This window comes from Stegastes partitus, unplaced genomic scaffold (genome assembly GCF_000690725.1).
Source record: "Stegastes partitus isolate 25-593 unplaced genomic scaffold, Stegastes_partitus-1.0.2 Scaffold368, whole genome shotgun sequence".
Classification (NCBI taxonomy): domain Eukaryota; kingdom Metazoa; phylum Chordata; class Actinopteri; family Pomacentridae; genus Stegastes; species Stegastes partitus.
In genome coordinates this window covers 234,411-253,976 of record NW_007578099.1, presented here as the reverse complement: position 1 = coordinate 253,976, position 19,566 = coordinate 234,411, and the positions used below count along the sequence as shown (strand labels likewise).

The 19,566-nt window shown below is 38.3% G+C and overlaps 1 protein-coding gene across 2 annotated transcripts; it reads left to right on the top strand.

Annotated features, from left to right (window-relative positions):
* The first annotated feature begins 42 nt into the window (after window positions 1-42).
* Window positions 43-19,247, top strand: LOC103359365 (natural resistance-associated macrophage protein 2-like). 2 transcript variants are annotated; one of them, XM_008284685.1, is made up of 17 exons: window positions 43-184; window positions 5,262-5,346; window positions 7,828-7,964; window positions 8,087-8,206; window positions 9,161-9,280; window positions 9,476-9,582; window positions 9,691-9,761; window positions 9,850-9,917; window positions 10,019-10,174; window positions 10,334-10,492; window positions 10,644-10,730; window positions 11,694-11,813; window positions 11,944-12,093; window positions 12,245-12,318; window positions 13,072-13,225; window positions 13,587-13,640; window positions 17,555-19,247. In XM_008284685.1, exons 2-17 carry the CDS (start codon window positions 5,313-5,315, stop codon window positions 17,630-17,632), a joined length of 1,689 nt encoding a protein of 562 aa, XP_008282907.1. In that variant the 5' UTR covers window positions 43-184; window positions 5,262-5,312; the 3' UTR covers window positions 17,633-19,247. The 2 variants fall into 2 exon arrangements, with proteins under 2 accessions (XP_008282907.1, XP_008282908.1); XM_008284686.1 differs by lacking the exon at window positions 17,555-19,247 and having other exon boundaries at window positions 13,587-16,641.
* The last annotated feature ends 319 nt before the right edge of the window (window positions 19,248-19,566 follow it).

The following is a 19,566-nucleotide window of genomic DNA, read 5'->3' as shown; positions in this document are numbered from 1 at the left end:
TACTACTGCACATGCGCAGTGTACCTTGAACCTACAGTTGACATGGAACGATACGACTTTGCCAGATTTAGCTTGATAACGTGCCTAGCTTAGCTTCAAATTTAAACACATGGTGCCGGTTTAGAAGGAAACTTAGTCATCATACCACAGCCTTTTATTTTACCGTCCTATAAAGTACACACAGGTAAGATCGTGTTCATACTTTGTCAGTAGCGTTAGCATATTCAACCAGACAGCTAATGCATCATGGAAAATTGTTAGCTTTGATAGCACAGGAGGACTACATTGACGGTGTTAGCATATGGAGGTTTGTAGTGTCGGGTCTGTCGGAAGGGTTTATGAAGGTGGTCATAGAGGTTGCTCTGGTGTACAAACCTGAAGGGTTAAATAGCGGTTAAATTAGCTAGCTTGTACAGCAACATCACCATGTAGCTGCTAAAGACCTCATTGGGACAAGAGGTCAAACGTTATTTTCAAGTTCCAGCTCGGGTTAACTTCTCTCTTTTTCTTTAGCTGTAAAGTGCGCTGACACCGAAAGACTAACTCAAGGCTTGGTTGTTGTCAAACTGCTTTCTGAGTTCACCGGTGTGTTTCACTAAAGTGCAACGTCCAGGCAATAACACGATCTACTTACAGATATTTTTGTAAGTCAATAAAGTCAGAGTGTCAAACATCAGAGTCAGAGCAGCCTCCTGAACTGATGAAACCATCAGGTGACGCTTACTGAAGCTGGCTCAGTAGTAATGATTATTACATCAATGCTCTTTTTACATGTGCGCCAATTGGACAGGTGTTCAAACCATATATACCTGAGTATAACAGAATCAAAAACATCACCTGTTACACTTGAGTAATTATGCTGGCTTACATGTGACAGTAACAAAATCATTATAAGACCATTTACTATAGTAATGCTCTTTTCTGAGTATATCTTGAATAGTAGAATGAGGGCGTAACAGCATCTACTTGCAAAGTGCTTTGAAAAAGAAAGGCAACCTCAAGGGGGTCAAAACTCCAGTAATGCTGGGGATCAGTTGTTCTTGTAGTATTCAGGACAACATGTTCTTTTTAGAGCTGCTGCTGAAGTTCAGAGCTTTCCTCACTTCCTGCACTTTTAAGCTATGTGGTATTGTGCTGGGAACCCCCATGAGTAAGATACATCCTGACCATAACTCCAATTAACCAAATTTCCTGTTTCTGTGTGTCAGTGGAATATAAGGTGTTAGCTGGTGAAATCTATTCAACCCCTGTGGAAAGGCATGGATTCATGAAAGAGAAAATGAATGTAATTGTTCACAGCAGTTATTTTTTGTGGCCCTTAATGTAGCCTGACTAAATGTGTAATCATGAAAGATCATTTTGAGTCACGTCCCAAATGCCTATAATCTGCCCTTATGTGAAGTGCTACCTTCCTAATGGCCGTCTCTTGTGACAGATGAGTGTGTAGGTTGTTGTAAAAAAAGGAACTGCTGTGATAATTATTCTACTGACACACACAGCTGCTAAAAAAAGTTTTCATTCCTGCTGGAAATTCTCACCTTTTATTGCTTTTCAACATTGAACCGTTATCAATTTAATTTGGCTTTTTTAACAAGAATTTACAAAAATAAGAGACTTTCTCATTTCAATGTGAAAATGGATGTTTTCATAAAGTAATGTCAGGTGATTAATATAATGAAACGTAAAGTAAATGACTGCATAAGTATTTATGCCCCTCAAGTCAGCATTTAGTAGATGCATTTTTTTAAATTTATTTTTTTGGCCTTTGTGCCTTTATTAGATAGAGCAGTGAGAGAGAGACAGGAAAGTGGGGGAGATGAATGGGACGAGGATGTGTGGGAAAGGGCCATGAGTGGGATTCAAACTCATGACCTCCACATCGGGACTGTAGCCCTGTACATGGGACGCCAGCTCAACCAGGTGAGCTATAGCGGCGCCCCAGTAGATGCATATTTGACCACAATTGTGGCATTGAGCCTGTGTGGATAGGTCTCAATTTGCCTTGCACATCTGGACACTGCAGTTTTGCCTTGTTCTTCTGTGTAAAACTGCTTAGAATTTGTCAGGTTGCACAGGGATCAATAATGAGCAACCTTTTTTGAAGTCTAGCCACAAATTCTCAATTGGATTAAGATCTGGTGTCTGACCCAGCCACTCCAGAATATTCACATTGTTGCTTTTAAACCATGTCTGTGTAGCTTTATCTGTATGCGCCGGGGCATTGTCTTGCTGGAAAACAAATCTTCTCCCAAGTCGCAGTTGCTGCATTCATTTTACATTCTACCTCGACAAGCCTTCCAGGGCCTGCTGCTTCTCCACATTATGATGCTGCCACTACCATGCTTCATGATGGGGATGCTGTGTTTGTGATAATGTGCAGTGTTTGGTATCCTCCAAACATAGTGTGTGGTCTGATGGCCAAAAAGCTCAATTTTGTCAGACAAAGTTTATGCAAACACTTATTTGACATTCTATATTTTTTATTACTTGATATTACTCAGTAGAAATCTGTCTCCACTTTTAACATGAAAAAGTCTTGTTTTTTTGTTATGTGAGAGGTATGCACATGGTCTTATTTGACCTGCTTTTTGTAAGAGCCGAGCTCTTGAATGTTGTATTTCCTGGTTAATATCAGAGACTGCTCATCTTTTAATCTTCATGGCAGCTGATTGTCCATAGAGGTGAACAGAGCTGTGTTGAATGTGGATGGTTTGATGTCTTAGTGTTCAAGGTGAGTTTTTATTTGAAAATATTAGAGATTATTTGTTTAGATTTTTTTTTGTGTTGCGTGTAAAGTCTGCAGGGACCACAATTGGAGGGGTGGAACATTAGAGATCATTCGTCAGTTTGGGAGTTGTCATAGTTGCAGAGATAGTGAAAGCTGTTTTGTGCAGATTAGGTTATATTAATGTTTGTTCAGGCCCAGAAAGTTTAAGAAATGGGTGACTGGGTGATGTTGTTTTGTGCTAGGCCTACCAGTTGTTCATTTAGAACTACGTTAGAAAATTCAACTTGACATTTGATAAAGTCAAAATTAATCATATAGTTAATGACAGAGCTCGATTTATCTCTATGAATGCCGTGCTGGTGCTATTATAGTGTGTAGACTGTAGAGTATCATGTGAGCTCACTTTGATTTCGGTCTTAGCTACCAGGAAGCTTTGTCAGCCGGAATTTCTTTGAGCACCACATACTTGTGGTTGTCCATAGTGTTTGACAAGATTAGTGTCGACACATTAGAGGAGTTACACCACCAAAGAACGTAATCCAGGTCACACCAAGACGAGTACAACACATACCAGAGTGTCAGACGTAACACAGATAAGAAAAATAGTAGACCAAATAAAGCCAGGTTTTAACTGTTTCCAAAAGTCCACTGTCACACGTAATTTGCAGTTCACTTAATGGCCATCTTGTGAACACTTTGAGACACTTGCAGTTAAAGACAAAGCAAAAGTGACAGATTCATGAAACTGTAGACACACAGGTTGATCAAAGCAGGACAACCTTGACTGATTGGTGTAGGTATATATGAAAAAGAAAATATAAATTTCACACTGCTACAGCTTCAGTCAGATGCCAAAAAATCTCTGTTAATGTCTTTGTCAGTAGCGCTGGTGTGTTTGGCAAACAGATCAGACGAGATGAAATACATCTTTATATTGAAACAGAACAAATATTTGGTACTCAAAGGGCAAGTTTAAGTCGAGTCAGACAACCGTTAGGTTTGTGGTGGTGAGCTTGCTGAGTGGTTGGTGAACGTAGATTTCGAAGAGTTGGTAAAGGTTGTTGGGGTAGTGCAGAAACTGAGCCATGTTCTCACTACATGAACCAAATGTCAATGATAGTCACGCAAAAGTATAATTTATGCCAGTTGAAACCCTATTTTCTTTGTCTTTCTGGTTTGTGTAGTAACTGCTGACTGTGGCCACATGACAACACATGACAAATAGGTCAGAGAAGTGAAGCGTCCTGTGGCCCAGTAATCAGTCAACCCTGTTGCCAGATCCAGCTCCAGGGCAATTTCACAAGACTGCACACTTGCTTTCAATCTACTGTGAGTGCTCTCTGAGTGACTTTTTAAAATTATTTCCTATTCTGAATATATTCTACTTTAATTTTAAGTAATCAAGGGTACAAAAAATGGCAAATTTAATAAGGTGCCTCCAATTGTGTCAACATACAATAACATTCAAAACTAAAATGTTTCTTTCTAAACCTACATTACTGAGCATAAACAGTTTTAAGAGATGGAGATTAATAATTTTTAGTGGTGTATAAATGCCTCATCTGCTGTAAGTAAGCTGCCTTTACTTGGGAATACAGTCATAAGCAGATTTGCTCCGCTAGCAGTGCCAATGAAAGTCAAGAGGCTCAGTTTCAGAGAGAAAAAATTGTTTTAACTGCAGAGTTTCCAATAACACTTTGCCCTGTAGGAGAGAAGAACAAATGACCTTATTAGAGAAGGCCAAAGAAGTAATGTCTTGTGGCACGGTGCATTTATTGTCAGATCATGTCTTTTTTGCCTAGCAACCATTATATTATGCTGAAGTTCTAACTGTGGTCAATTAGTTCATAGTGCAGAAAAAATGATCACTTTCAGAATGATCTGGGCTAATGTTCAGTTTGGGGAAGTTGCGCTCTTTTGGAAACCTTGACTGTTGGAAAAGCTGCTCCGTCCGCTGCCTCAGCTCCTCTTTTGCCTCATGTGATTCCATAATCATGTGCTTTTGGAAGACCTGAGTTTTCTGTGTCATAATAAGACACAGTTGTTTTGCATTTTATTTCATCTTTTGGGTCTTAAGTTAAGATGTACTCGCTTTGTGGAGAGTGGACGTCTTTCAATTAGAGGAAGGATGCATGTGGTGGAAGTGAAAGTCAGGCGTCAGTGGTCAACTCAAGGTTTCCTTTTGAAGGTTCTCATGGATACTGTGGCCTTTGACTTGCTTAGTCAATATAATGACGCATACATTTTTCTGTTTTTGTTTTTTCTTAAAGGGGAAAAGGAGAACAAATAGTTGCACAGTCATGTCTCACGTTGAAGCTGTTTGTACTTTCTGTGTGAAAACCTGAAAGCAATTAGTTTCGCTCGAACATTTTTCTTATAATGTAATATCTAATAATTGTAAGTTTTAGGGAGAGAAGCATCACCTGAGTAGCACGATAGTAACTGTTTTACTCACAAATGATAGAAAAGCAACTTTCAACAGTCTGTTCTTTGATTCTCATTCGATTAATGTAACAGTTGTTGTTTTTTGCAGGGAGGCTGATATTCATCCCTCCAGTTCCCAGGGATCCCTCAGCCTGCCCTGATGAAGGCCGAGCAAGAAGGAGACCTCCTGGAAGGTAGCTGCTTAAGATAACAGAAACATGACCATCACATATTTCAGCCTCACCCACCGTGTTCTCCAACATTAAACATTCAGGGTGTTTGTCTTAGACTGCAATGCACATTCACATGTTCAGGTTTAAAGGGCATGTTAAATTGCACCATTTATCAAAGGCAGAAACTGTAAAAAAAAATATCATGACTGTCGAACTACTCATCTTTGGCGTACCATTTCTTTGGAAAACTTTAGAAAATCTAAGCTTACAATTGTGACATTTGATCAAAATCACTCTATTTTGTATGTCTTATTAGAAAAAATTGAAAAAGTAAACCATTTGCATTACAACTGCAACTGTTGTGATTCAGCTGCGAGCAACAATCCCGACAAACACTCACGGACATATTTGCTGGACTGAACTGCAGCCCAGTAAAACGATATTTTACGGCACTTACTTTTTCTTATACTCTATTTGTGTATGTAACCACAGCACCATTATTGACATTCTGAAAAATCATACAATACATGTACAAAACGTGAGATTAATCCTCTGCATTCCTGATCCTGTAGTACGTTTGCTTTAATAAGACTACTGCCTCTGATAACTTCAGAGGAAAACTGTGTTAGTGCTCGTGATTCCATGTAAGTAAGGGGCGGGTTTTATGTTTTATTGACATCCTGTTCTGTCATGACTTCACTTCTCTGTCTTTGCGGGTCATTTTTAGAAACACAATGTCAGACTGTTGTTGTGACATCTAATGTCAGGAAAAAAAAAAAAAAAAGAGTGATAAGACCGAGTCATATAAAAAGCAGAGACATTCTTAGGCAACAGTGGACTTTAGGACCGGCAGTGAGTTGGCGATGAAGGGAGGAAAGACTGACAGGTCCAGACTCAGTGAGTAGTACACTGAATTTACAGGCTTACTTACAAAATAATTATAGATTTGTCAGAAATGTTAAACTGTAATTATAGATCTTGAAAAGCTTTTAAGTCAGATTTCTTTTGTACTTTTTATATATTGTCTGCTGTTGTTGTTTTTTCTCATATGTAAGCCCTTTCCTTTACTGCGTTCTCATAAAACATGTTTGTAGAATCGCTAGGTTTAAAATGTGAACAATGTGGGGCTAATTACTGGTTTCTGCTGACCAAGTGAAACGTATAATTTTGAGTCTTAAAGTAAATCACTTGAATACGACCCTGACGCTGCTGCTCAAACCTTAGAATTATAAGTTAGTTTTTGAAACATGATTTCTTAAAAATGCATTTTGGCAAGATGTTGTGGAGTAATATTAGGTTGCAGTCAATTAATTATTTTATACCAAATTTCTATAAATAAAGAAAATCTTTGAGTCACTTCTGCCGGGTTTGAACACGAGCTGTTAGTGTGTCACCTGACTTCAGTAAACATTATGTGAATGGCATCAATGTCAACTTTGACTTTCAGAATCAAATAGGAAAATGTTTGTTTGTGGAAAAGCCGTAGGAGGCACAAATGCTGTTGCAGAAATGTTAGTCGTGTAGCACAGCAGATGGTCATTTAGAATCAGGTTCAAGCAAGATCTTCAAGAAAGCTCCAAGTTTAAAATAAAGTGATTTTCTTTAACCTCTTAAGACCTGGAGTCCACATGCGTGGCCACACATTTTGGGTTGTATTACCACAGTAGTTATATATTTATTTTTAAATTTCTTCTTCTTCTTCGTCTTCTTCTTCTTCTTCTTCTTATTACTATTTTTATATTTATAATATATTTCTTTGAACATATTTTTTTAAAATAGATTTTTATTATATATATTATATTCTATTTGCTATTTGATCTGATCAAATAGCACAGAGAAATGAAAAATGCATATCAAACAAGAGCCTGGTCTCAAGAGGTTAGTGGCGCCTGAGTTTGGTAGACAGAAAGGCAGGAGCAAGCAGCAGTTTATGGTGTCATTGGACACAAATTCATAATAAACTTCTAGCATATTGTAATTCAAGTGGTCTGAGAGGAAAGTCGACTTCTGCACCTCCTCATGGCTTCGTTTTCAGGGTCTTTTCACCCAGATCAGGAGGGATGGTACAAAGCTTTGGTTAAATTTCCTTCTGGACGAGTACATGGACAGATGCAGACACCATGGATTTATAGTTTTTGTCATTATACAACTTTCTTAGAAGATTACATTCCAGTTAGATTTTAGCTACATATTCTATCAATCCGCACTGTTGTCCTTGTGGCAACATGGGGTTACAAATTCTGGGCTGCATGTTTGATGTCAGCAGAGGAGCCCACGCAAACTCTTGTGAACTACCGGAGATGACCAAGTTTATGTCACGTGGACACCATAGTGGAATGTACTCAGTACAGAGAGGAGGGAGAGCTGCAGGAGGAAGTCTGTTCTTTCAAAATAGCCTTGTCCAGATTTCTGACAACAGCTTCCACACTTAATGGAAAGACAGATTTTGGTTCGGCTAATGATAACTGGAATCCCTCTGCTTTTCTTTCTGTGGTTAATCAGAGGACTCCCCTCAAGAGAATGGAGTCCAGACAAACCAGTACAGCGCCATCTCTCCTCCTGCCTCGCCTGTGGTGGAGGACGAACCCTTCTCCACATACTTTGAGGAGAAAGTGCCCATTCCAGAGAGCGTCAACCAGGTACCACCTCACAACTACCGGTTCTTATATATGATCTAGGCAGAAACACACTAACGGAATTTGCGAAATATTATAAATAAAGCATTAAAGATAAAATTCTACTGTCTGGCTCCCTTGTTCAGGTATTCAGTTTCCGTAAACTCTGGGCCTTCACTGGACCAGGGTTTTTGATGAGCATAGCTTATTTGGATCCAGGGAACATTGAATCCGACCTGCAGTCTGGAGCTAAAGCTGGCTTTAAGGTGAGGAATAAAAACATATTCATCAACAGGGGGTTTAGCTGTAATTGATGTGCATTTAAGAAAACACATATTATAGTATTCTCATGACTTTTATTAATTTCAGCTTTTATATTTTTCACTCCATATTTGAGATGTGTTGCTGCAGGTGTTAAAACATACTGTATAGTTTTTCTTTTTTTTCCCCTTATAGTTATATTTTGGCCTTACTTCTAAGTTATTATCCTTTGTAGCTTGATGCGTCTTGGGTGACGCTTTTTTTTTTTTGCCCTGACACATAATGAGCTGCATCAATATACTGTATTTTTCTAGTCAGAGGCATCTGCTTCATCATAGGTGGAACAGGTTACAGTGAGTTTTATCTACATTTATTTTCATTGTGATTCTTGAAAGAAATACCATTTTCATTTTTTAGTTTTATTGATTCAAATGTGAAAGAATTAATTTGGGAACATTTTTTTTTGTTTGGAAATCTGTCAAAACACAACTCCCATAAAACATCGATACAGCAATATATAGTATCACTTCCTTGTTTATAAAAACATGCCGACACTCTAAACGGATTCCCACGACAAGTTTGACTTACCACAGTCACTATTTCATTACTACTCGTGGTTCTTACCAAATGAATCAGGGTAAAGTGAACCAAAGTTAACAAACCTGTGGTGAAGGAGGAGAAAATTACAAGCAGCAGGGGACAGCAAATCAGACAGCTAATTAATTATACTGATACATTATTAAAACAGATAATAGTGGTGATACAGAGACACCACCATGCAATTATTACATACACAGCTCTTGCTATTTGTGATAGTTAGGTATATATTTTCTTCTTCTGTTGCACAGATATATTGCTCAATATCGCAATTGTGAATCGTTATCGTGAGTAAAGTATCGCAAGTTTCTCTGGGATTCCCAGCCCTAGCAACAAGTGCTGATTTTGTTTTTGTTTCTCAGCTCCTATGGGTGCTCCTCGGAGCCACCATCATTGGCCTGCTGCTGCAGAGGTTAGCTGCACGCCTCGGCGTTGTCACGGGGATGCACCTGGCAGAAGTCTGCAACCGCCAGTATCCCACCGTGAGTATTTTGCACTTTTATTATGCATGTTAATTTGCTCTTTGTTGTTGTTCAATAATAAGCTGCATTTGTAAAGCCACTCACTGTTTGCTAGTTTTTTGTTCAGTTTATTTCATACTCATGAATATTGTTGAATAAATTCTGTAACCTATGGATGAGATTTAATTTTGAATTTTATTTATTTATTTTTTTTAGGTTCCTCGGGTCATCCTTTGGCTGATGGTTGAACTGGCAATCATTGGCTCAGACATGCAGGAGGTCATTGGCTGTGCTATAGCTCTCAACCTTCTCTCTGTGGGCAGGTAGCAGATTTACTGTTCATCTAAGAAAAATCACTGCAAACATGTTTTACAGATTCACAAAGATGTTTCTTTCTGTAAAAACTGAAAACGATTTCTGCTCTTCTCAAGGATCCCACTGTGGGCAGGAGTTCTCATCACCATCACAGACACATTTGTGTTCTTGTTTTTAGATAAATATGGTACGTGATTATCCTTTATAGATGTACAACATCTACCTATTATCAGCTATATATCCCAGTGTTTACATGTATTTTTATATCTCTGTAGGCCTGAGGAAACTTGAGGCTTTCTTTGGCTTTCTGATCACTGTCATGGCTGTTAGTTTTGGTTACGAGGTAACATTCCCTCACTGTTTATATATAATTCCAGTGTTTGTAGAAACTGCATGCAGTTTATGGCTATTCCACATGTCTGACTCTGTGTTATCTGCCTTTAGTACGTGCTGGTGAAGCCAGATCAACCGGAGCTGCTGAAGGGCATGTTTGTTCCCTACTGTGCCGGCTGTGGACCCGTGCAGCTGGAGCAGGCTGTGGGAATTGTAGGAGCTGTCATCATGCCTCACAACATCTACCTGCATTCAGCACTGGTCAAGGTTAGAAACATATATATATATGTAGCATATTCACGCCTAAAGGAAAAAGGTGAAAGGAATCAACTGGATTTTCCTAATTTTTAAATGAAAAATGAAATGCATTGGTTGGGGTGTTTGATCATAGCTGCATATTTTTCTGTTTATTCCCGCATTAACCAGTCCCGGGACGTTGATCGCAAAAATAAGAAGGAAGTAAAGGAAGCCAACAAGTACTTCTTTATCGAGTCAACTATCGCGCTGTTTATCTCCTTCCTCATCAACGTCTTCGTTGTCGCAGTCTTTGCTCAGGCCTTCTACAATAAAACCAATATGCAAGTGGTGAGTATGCGGTTGGAAAAATCTGTCGCTCTATACTGAAGACTGCTGAAGCTTGTGTTGCTCTGTTTCTAATACATTTAAATAATCGCTTTTTGATTAATAATCATAGCACATAGTGTCGATTGAAATGTTGCTAATTGTGTTGCTGCAGAATGAAGAGTGCAATGCGACTGGCTTTCCGCACACAGATCTCTTCCCTCTCAACAACGAGACACTGGAGGTGGACATTTTCAAAGGGGTATGTGTGGTCTGCATCACTACAACAGTAAATCCTGATTGGTGAATTGTTACCAAGACACTGAATTTGTTGCAAGTGTGGTCAACGCAAACTCTCGACTCATGCTGCTAACATAAATCGCAAAAAAATATAATTACAGCAGAGAAAAATAAATAACAACTTCCACTGGTTGATTAAACCTCTGCTCATGCATTCACACACTGTCACCAGAATGGGTAAAGCGTGATAAACATATAGAAGACAATGGTATAGAAGCGCTGCTGTGTCTTTTAAGTCATCACAAACATGTGTACTTATTCCATCTTGGAGGGCTTCTTGCATAGGTAAAAAAAAAAAAAAGGTCTTAATGCTAAAGATTTAAATGCAGTCTCTGACAAAAACAGTCAAAGGTGCACTGTTTTTGGTTTTTTTTTTTTGCAAAATTAAAATGCTTTTATTTGTGATAAAGTGATGAAGATGAGTCACAGAGTTATTGATCAGCAGTTTGTGCACATGAGGTTTGATCACACAGATCGGCCATGGTCACCGTTACAGGCGTAAGACATAGGCGCTGTGGCAGTAAATGTGCAGACAATGTCAACCAGTTATACAGCACTAAGAAATAATCAGTGGTGATGTGACGCTGTGTTTTGGAGCCATTCTATTGCATTTTATTATTCTTGTTAAATAGCTTCAGTTTGAAGTATATTTCTATTTCTATTGTGATTTTTGCTGTTATTCGACTGGGATGGCAAAGAGATGAGGTGTAGAAGGGTGTATGAAATGCAACGGCAGACTCAAACAAAAAAATCATATAGGATAAGGTGTATTGGTATATGAAATATGACTATTCAAAATTGACATCAAGTTGTAAATTCAGCTTATTATTTAAACATTAGATTTTACATTTAGATAACCAAATGAATGTGTAGATGGATAATTGGATGATTAACTTTGTGTTGGTATGTGGTTATGTGTGTTCAGGGAGTGGTTCTGGGCTGTTACTTTGGCCCTGCAGCTCTCTACATCTGGGCCATAGGGATCCTGGCAGCTGGACAGAGCTCCACCATGACAGGAACTTACTCTGGCCAGTTTGTGATGGAGGTAAGAATGCATGTTGATTAAGCAGTGTGCTGAGGGTAGGTGTAGTTTTACTCTGTGTTTTAAAAAAACAAACAAAGATCATCATAAGCTCGTGTAGTGTATTCATGTTTTTGCTTTCATGTTTGCTAAGGGTTTCCTGAACCTACGGTGGTCTCGTTTTGCACGGGTGCTGCTGACTCGCTCCATCGCCATCGTGCCGACGCTGCTGGTAGCCATTTTTCAAGATGTTCAGCATCTGACAGGGATGAACGACTTCCTCAATGTGCTTCAAAGCATGCAGGTCAGGAAGAGTAATTGAGAATCCCTCAACGATGAACTCAAAACTTTACACAATCTGTAGCTCAGTTTCTTTGATTCATGTCCTTTTTTTTTTTCTTTTTTTTTTTTACAGTTTATTGTTACTGACTGTAGTTTCTCTTCTCATCCAACAGCTTCCGTTTGCTTTGATCCCAATTCTGACTTTCACCAGTCTGAAATCCATAATGAACGACTTTGCCAATGGATTGTAAGTGAGGCATCTTATAATAAGTTCTTACTGTAATGTCTAATGCATCCGTTCATCAGGCCTCTGAAGTACGAACAACTAATCATATTTAATGACAGGATGATTGCTTCCAACACTGAGATTTTCATGCCTTACTTACAGTTATTTTAAAAATTACTTGCACAGTTCTGAAAGCCACAGCTTCTCCTTCCATGGCAGAGAATCTCAAAGGTTAGGGCAATGATAAGCCTGAAGCTAAGGAGCAGTTGGTTTATTATTGGAAACCCAAGTCCATTGTCAAACAGTCTTTTGTTCTTATCCAAGTATAAACCAAAGCGAGACAGAATTCTGACTCCTTCCTGTATTTTCAGGATATGTTTGAACAACAGAATTAAAGAGATGAAACAAAAGGCGAGATGGCTTCAGGTGCAGCTGTCAGGTGGAGAGTTTATGTAGAGTTTTATGTAGTGGAAGTCAGTGACTCATTAAATGCAGCTCATTTGCTCATGTTATCTGTTTACTTCTGTCTTATATAGACATTGTTTGGTTTAATGCTGTATGTTAGAAAATATATGTATTATAATCATATATAGACGTTCTAAAATGAAGTTACCTAAACTAGGAACTTACTCAACCCTGACATCAGGATGCAAGTAGACTTCAGTCCTGGACAGTTTCTGTCAGTTTCTGGTAAATCTCCAGGAATGACTAATTTTAAAGAAGGAAAAAAAACAGTGTTTCTAAATGGTCTAAAGAGGAGTCTGTTCTCTCCAGGGTGTGGAAGATTTCCGGAGGCATCGTCATCCTGGTGGTTTGTGCAATCAACATGTACTTTGTGGTGGTTTACGTGACGGCGCTGAACAACGTGGCTCTCTACGTTATCGCTGCTCTCCTCTCCGTAGCCTATCTGTGCTTTGTCGGCTACCTGGTGAGTTACAATACTGCAATGTCATATTCAACAAACAGATACTTTTTGGCTTTAGTTGTATGACATTTTGGACACTTTTCAATCCTGTGATTCTCATATAGTGCGTCATCATAGCTTTTTTTCTCACTTTATCCATGTATTTCTTTTACTTGACTCTGTAAATACATATAGCACACTACCTACTTTAGTGCTAGCTATCTATTAAACCTAATTTATTTTATCAATAGTTTGATTTGAAGCAAAGTGGATCAATGTGCAGAACTGCACTGGAGTTTAAGCCTTTAAAAAATGATCAAGTGAAAAAGTGCACACAAAGCTGGTTGTGTGTTGACCTCTTGCTCTTCCGTCGTTGTCGTTGCAGGTGTGGCACTGTCTGATTGCGTTGGGGATTTCCTGCGTGGACTGTGGCAGCAGGGTAAGCAACCGACCTGCTGTGTTCATAGAGGAGCAGTCTGAGTACGACTCCTAGAGCTGAACACGACAGTAACCACCAGCATGTCTCTTTCCTTTGGGAGAGCCCTTTACACAACCAGGACTTTTCAAGATCACGTAGGATCTTAAAGGCACATTTTCTGCTAATGTCACATGTTTATTTTGTGGGAGGGCTGGATATCAAAATTTGGTGCTTTTTAAGGTTCCCAGACATAGTAATACGACACCAGCACAGCACATTAGATGCCAGTATTTGATGTTTGAGCTGATTTCTGACAAAACACTATATATGACTGAAAAAAATACTAATATTTGTAGCAGTTCTCAAAGGCACCAGCTCATTATTCAGTTAACAAGGTGACAATCTTGACACGAGGGGCTGATACGATATGTAGCTACAAGTATATTTATAATTAATATCTGTGTCTGGAGGTAGAAGTTCCCACACATTCCCATAATGTAAGCTTGATTTCAGAAAGACTAGGGCAGTTTGTGTTTCCTCTGCAGCTTGAACTACAGTTTTAACATGCTTTAGTTCTCATGCGGTACAACACCCAACAACCTATAAGACACTATGTGCCCAAAGTTAGGAGGATATTGATCAAAAAATGTACCAGGGAAGCAAATGTTTAAATGAGACATGCATATGAGGACATTAGTTGGACAAAATAAGCTTCACTTTTGCCGCATGTGTGGAGCAGCGCTGAGGAAACATGAAATACAGCCACAGTAAAACACAGCTGTGTTCATAGGCTGTATATATGGTTTTATTTATGTTCAGATAATCACTACAAACAAGACTTTTTAAAAAAAATGTATCACGGACTACAGTAACAGGAGTAACTCTTTCTGATAAGTCAGAGTATAAAGTCTAAAGTATTTTTTCTTACATTCTTTCCCATTATTCACAGTTTTTTTTTTTTGTTTTTTTTTTGATGATCTTTGCGACGTCATTCATTTTTACCACCTCAGACTCTGTTTTCTTTTCCTCACCTCCTCCAATGCAAAGAGAGGCACTCTTCATTTTATGATTTCCACTCAGTCTACCTCAGAGTTCTCTACCAATCCATCCCAGTGTAGCCTCTCTGCAGCAGTTCGATTCACTTGATTATTGCATCTTATCATTTAAAAATACTTTTTAGAGAGAATATAATTGTTACATGACACGTGGGAAGGCTTTTTAAAAGTCCTTTTATATGTGCTTAAAAAGCTCCAAATGATATCCAGCCCTAGCTGTGTTGGTTGAACTAAACCAAACTGCTCCATTCAAACAAGTGAAGCTTTACGTGACTCCAGCTTCGTCCTCTTTTAGTGCCTCAGTGATCAGGATGCCAGAGACTTGGGTTAAAGTGGGTGCAACAGTAAAAGGAAAAATAATAGTTTTTAATTAACAAGGGCAAGAGCTTTGTGGAAAAATATTTTTCTGGTTTTCTGTTTGTCTGTTGAACTATGTGATACCAGTCTTGACCTCCTTACAACATCTGCTTTTATAGAGCTGTGGGATATGTTGAGAGATAAAAAACAGCTGGGTTGTTTGAAATGTATTGTAATTATATATGTGCTATTACAATACATGTGGTTTAAGGTTCTGAACGAAAGCGAAGGAACTGTTTTTATGTTTGATTAAAAGGACTTATAATGGTTGTAAATGAAGTCAAAACATGTACAAGAAAGTCACGTTTATTTATATAATCCATAATCACAAGTTTGCCTCTGTGGATTGTAGAGAATCTGACTCCCTCCAGACGTTGACCCTCAGAAATGATTTTGTGGGTTTAAGTCTAAAAAAACTCCACAGCCGGGAATAGACTGCAGTAGGGTTAGGTTCATTTATAGATATACATGCATATAATTTAACTACAGAGTCCAGCACTCTGCACCGATTAATTTAAGACCTCATAATGTTTTTATGAAGGCAAATAGTTTCCTCAGTAGCCATATGATGGCAGAACAAATGTTTGGCAATGAAAATGTGAATTTTTCTCACCTTGTGTATTTTATCTCCTCTGAACGTTATTAAGTTTTAGTTAGTTACATTTGGAAAAATTTCATTTCTGTCTGTTAACAACAAAAGTACTGTTAACGTTTACTGTGGATTTTTTATTGTTTTTTTTCTAGTGGGCTTCAAAATAAAGATTACATAACCTGTTTTTATAAAACAATTCCCATACTGAAAAAAACAACAAGAGAATTCAGACAATGTTATTTAGAATTATGCTGAATTATAATATCAGCGGCCAGCGCTAAGTGCCATCAGTTCCTGTCTCACACTCGTATTTTACAGCTGTGACTGAAGTCTGCCATGTACAGACTTTTATCTGTCTAACTCACCTGCATGAAGGCAAAAGCAGTTGCTGCTTGATGTGCAAATAAACAGCTGTTCTTTTGTCCCAGTGAGGCAGCATTGCTAACATGTCCACATCAGGTGGTGATGATGCTCACATACTAAATCAGTTTTACTTGTAGTCTACGCTGCACTTGTACGTTCTCTGGCAGAGCACAGAGGAAGAAAACACAACTAACTGAGCAATATGACATACATATCAACCGATGGGAACACTGGAAATGACCTGTGCGTTGTAGCGTTTGTACAATGAAGGTCTCAGGTTCGTATTAAGTTGTTCTCATATACAGTATTCTCTTTAATGTGAAGGTTTCAGGTACAACTGCAGGTTTCTGGTTTAGAGTTCTCATAAGCGTTTATAAAGTTTTCCAGGGTGTACAAGGAGGTGATGGAAACATAACTTGATATTTTACAGACTACTTTGAGTTAGTACAATGTCATATGAATACTTTTGTGGAAAAAAAAAACAACAAAACATGGCAAATGCACACTTGAACTGTTACAGTGAAAACGTGGATGTAGTAATGTGTACGCTACACTCATTTCTGCTCTCTGGGATCGAATGAAAAACTGTCTGTTCTCTGCTACTGGATGAAGCACAACGTGTGTCCAAAATAAACGCAAATAATGGCTATATGGACATTTGTTGGCGTCTTCTGTTTGAATGTCTCCAGGAGGACTTGTCATCAATGTGTTTTCTATGTTAAATGGAGAAAAACAAATATAATGATAAATATAGTAGTATACAAACGTAGTTAAAACAGGCAAATTATTGCAGTTTTGTTGCAAAGTATGTAATAAAGTATGATTAACTTGCCTTACTTTACAATCTAATCAAGTAGTTGTTATCACTTGCTATGTACCATCATTAGTATAAACTGTTAAATTGACCAGTGAGTAAAATGTAACCCAAATAAGATGTGTTTCGCGTTAAAATATGGAACTCGATTCATCCTTTCTTCTCTGGATGAAGATGTCGAAGAACAAGACTAGTAGTTCTCGGTGCTAGACTGTAGAAATGATTGTTTTTCAGGACTTTCTGGGAATAAATGAGGAAAGTTGAGATTGAAGGTGAGCACCCTCAATTAATGTATAATTATAAAACAATCAAATTCAAATTGGTAACTGATTGAACTTTATTGCTGATCAAAACACAGCATTGATTTTGATATTACTTTTAGATAAATCCATTAAATATATTATTCAAATGATCATCCAAGTTAAAAAGCAGTGAAATGCCAATACCTGACGTTTTGTGAAATCTTCAGGGTTGTGTTACGATAGAAAGAGGATAAAGTTATATTGAGAGAAGTATAAAATCAGCTGCAGTAACACAGCTTTCACAGGTCATAATAAGCAGAGTCAGAGTATTTCATAATTGTATAGTTTAGACAGTAAAAATATCCTAAAATCACACGCCACTTGTGCAGAATCCAAATCGTGGCCAAATCATCGGAACATTTTCCTCATAACTGGTGAAATCATGCTGAGCTGATTTGCGTGATGAGTCTGTGAACACTAATAATAAGACCTTCATGTGGTCTCTCTTTCAGATGCAGCTGGGCTTGTCCCGCCACACAGACATTTACCTGCTGAACGATATGGACACCGATGCGCTGGTTGACAGATGAGAGAACGCGATCGCTGATGGAGGCCCTGAGTGAAGCGTGGGACCACAGAAGCTCGGCCAGTACGTGTTCGTCCTCACCTCTTGGTGCCTAATGTGTTTAAAAGTGTCCTTGTGTACAGCCACAGAGGTCTGTTTAAATCAGTGATAGATGACAATCTGTTGCGGAAGAATAATATTGAAGACAAAAATGGTCGAATATCTGGGCTCTAAAGGAAGACATGACTGAACTGCTGCCTGGGCTGTGACTCAGTAAACTACATCACTGTTAAAGAGGAAACAGTGATAGTTGCCAACCAGTTTCCAGTCATCATTCACACAAAAATAAACTACACCTTAACACTGGCTGATACAGTGTTGCACCAATTTGGATGTCCGTTACAGCTACTTAGGCTGCACATTGTGCCACATTAAAGGGCTCTCAGTTTTTTATGTATTTACCTTTTTGACCTCTCTCTGTTTTATCTGCTGTGATTTAAAAAAGAACAAACACCAAAGCTGCATTATGTTCCCAATGTTTCTGTCTTTGTTGGGGACCAAGCAGCTTCCTGTTATTCTATTTAATGATGTGATTTTTAAAAAAAAGTCCTTTAGATATAATTATTAGACTACAAAATTGTTATAATTAATATATTGAGTCTGTACGTAACATTTTAAAAATATAAAAGGTATTTATGTGTTTTTGGTTACACTTTTTCCTGTGTTATATGTAACATATGAAAGAATGACAGTTTTATGTCACTCTGGGCAAAATATTTTAGAACACTTTTTGCTCTTGGAGATGTGCTCGTCTGTATTTCCAAGTCTGTGTAAACTGTTCATGAAAATACAAGATCTCGGTACGTCATTAAATTAAAACCAGCGATTCAAGATTTTTCAAACTCCTCACTGCAGCGGTGTTTAGTGATGATATCGAGAGAGAAAAAAAGGCAGCAAACACAAACTTTAAGCTACAAAATGATCTATGAGTCTGTTTTTCAGCATGTGTTTACATTCCCATTTAATTAATGTATGAATTTTCTGTCAATCTGCAGCGGAGGTTCAGTATTATGGATCTGTGCAGAACGTAGTAATTCTAGTGAGATCAGCTCAGCGGTTTTCAGCCTGATGTCTGATGCTCTCACAGCCACAATTAATTAGATCTCACATTCTTTATTTCTTTTCATTCTTTAAATTCCTTCTCCCTTAAGCTTGGGCCAGTTTGTTTAAAGAGCTGTTTATTTATGTTTAGTTTCCTCTTTTTATCAATGCTATATATGTAGTTTTAATGTTAGTTTTATTTACATGCTTTTATTTTGTTTAGGTTGGGATTTTTGAAGACTTGTTGCAGCAGCTAGCCTTTTTTTTTCATATAAGCCAAATGTGTGCAGAAGTGCACTCTCTTACAGAAAAATACAGCTATTGTTTCCTGAAACTGATGTGGAGCAAAACATTGGCAGCTGAGATAAAACAGTGAGGTCACTATCAGAGATATATCCATGCGTTCATTATTTAAACACCGCTTAATCCTCACTGGGGTCGCTGGAGCCTATACCAGTCGACTTAGGGCTACACAGAGAGACAAACAGGCACAATCACATTCACACCTACGGACAGTTTAGAATCACCAATTAACCTCAGCATGTTTTTGGGCTGTGGGAAGAAGCTGCAGAACCCGGAGAGAACCCGCACTGCACGGGGAGAACATGCAAACTCCACACAGAAAGATCCCGAGCGTCCAGACCGGGACTTGAACTGGGGATCTTCTAGCTATGAGGCAACGGTGCTAACCACCGAGCCAACCTTATTAGCCCTTACTATCAGAAAAGTGTTGCGTTTTTGGTAGCAGCATGTTCAATGTAGCACCGTCCCAGGAATTCCAATATCCTGGAAAAAAAAAAAAAAGTGTCGGTGGAGTTTGGAATTGTACAAATTATGAACATTTCTGACTGTTTCAAA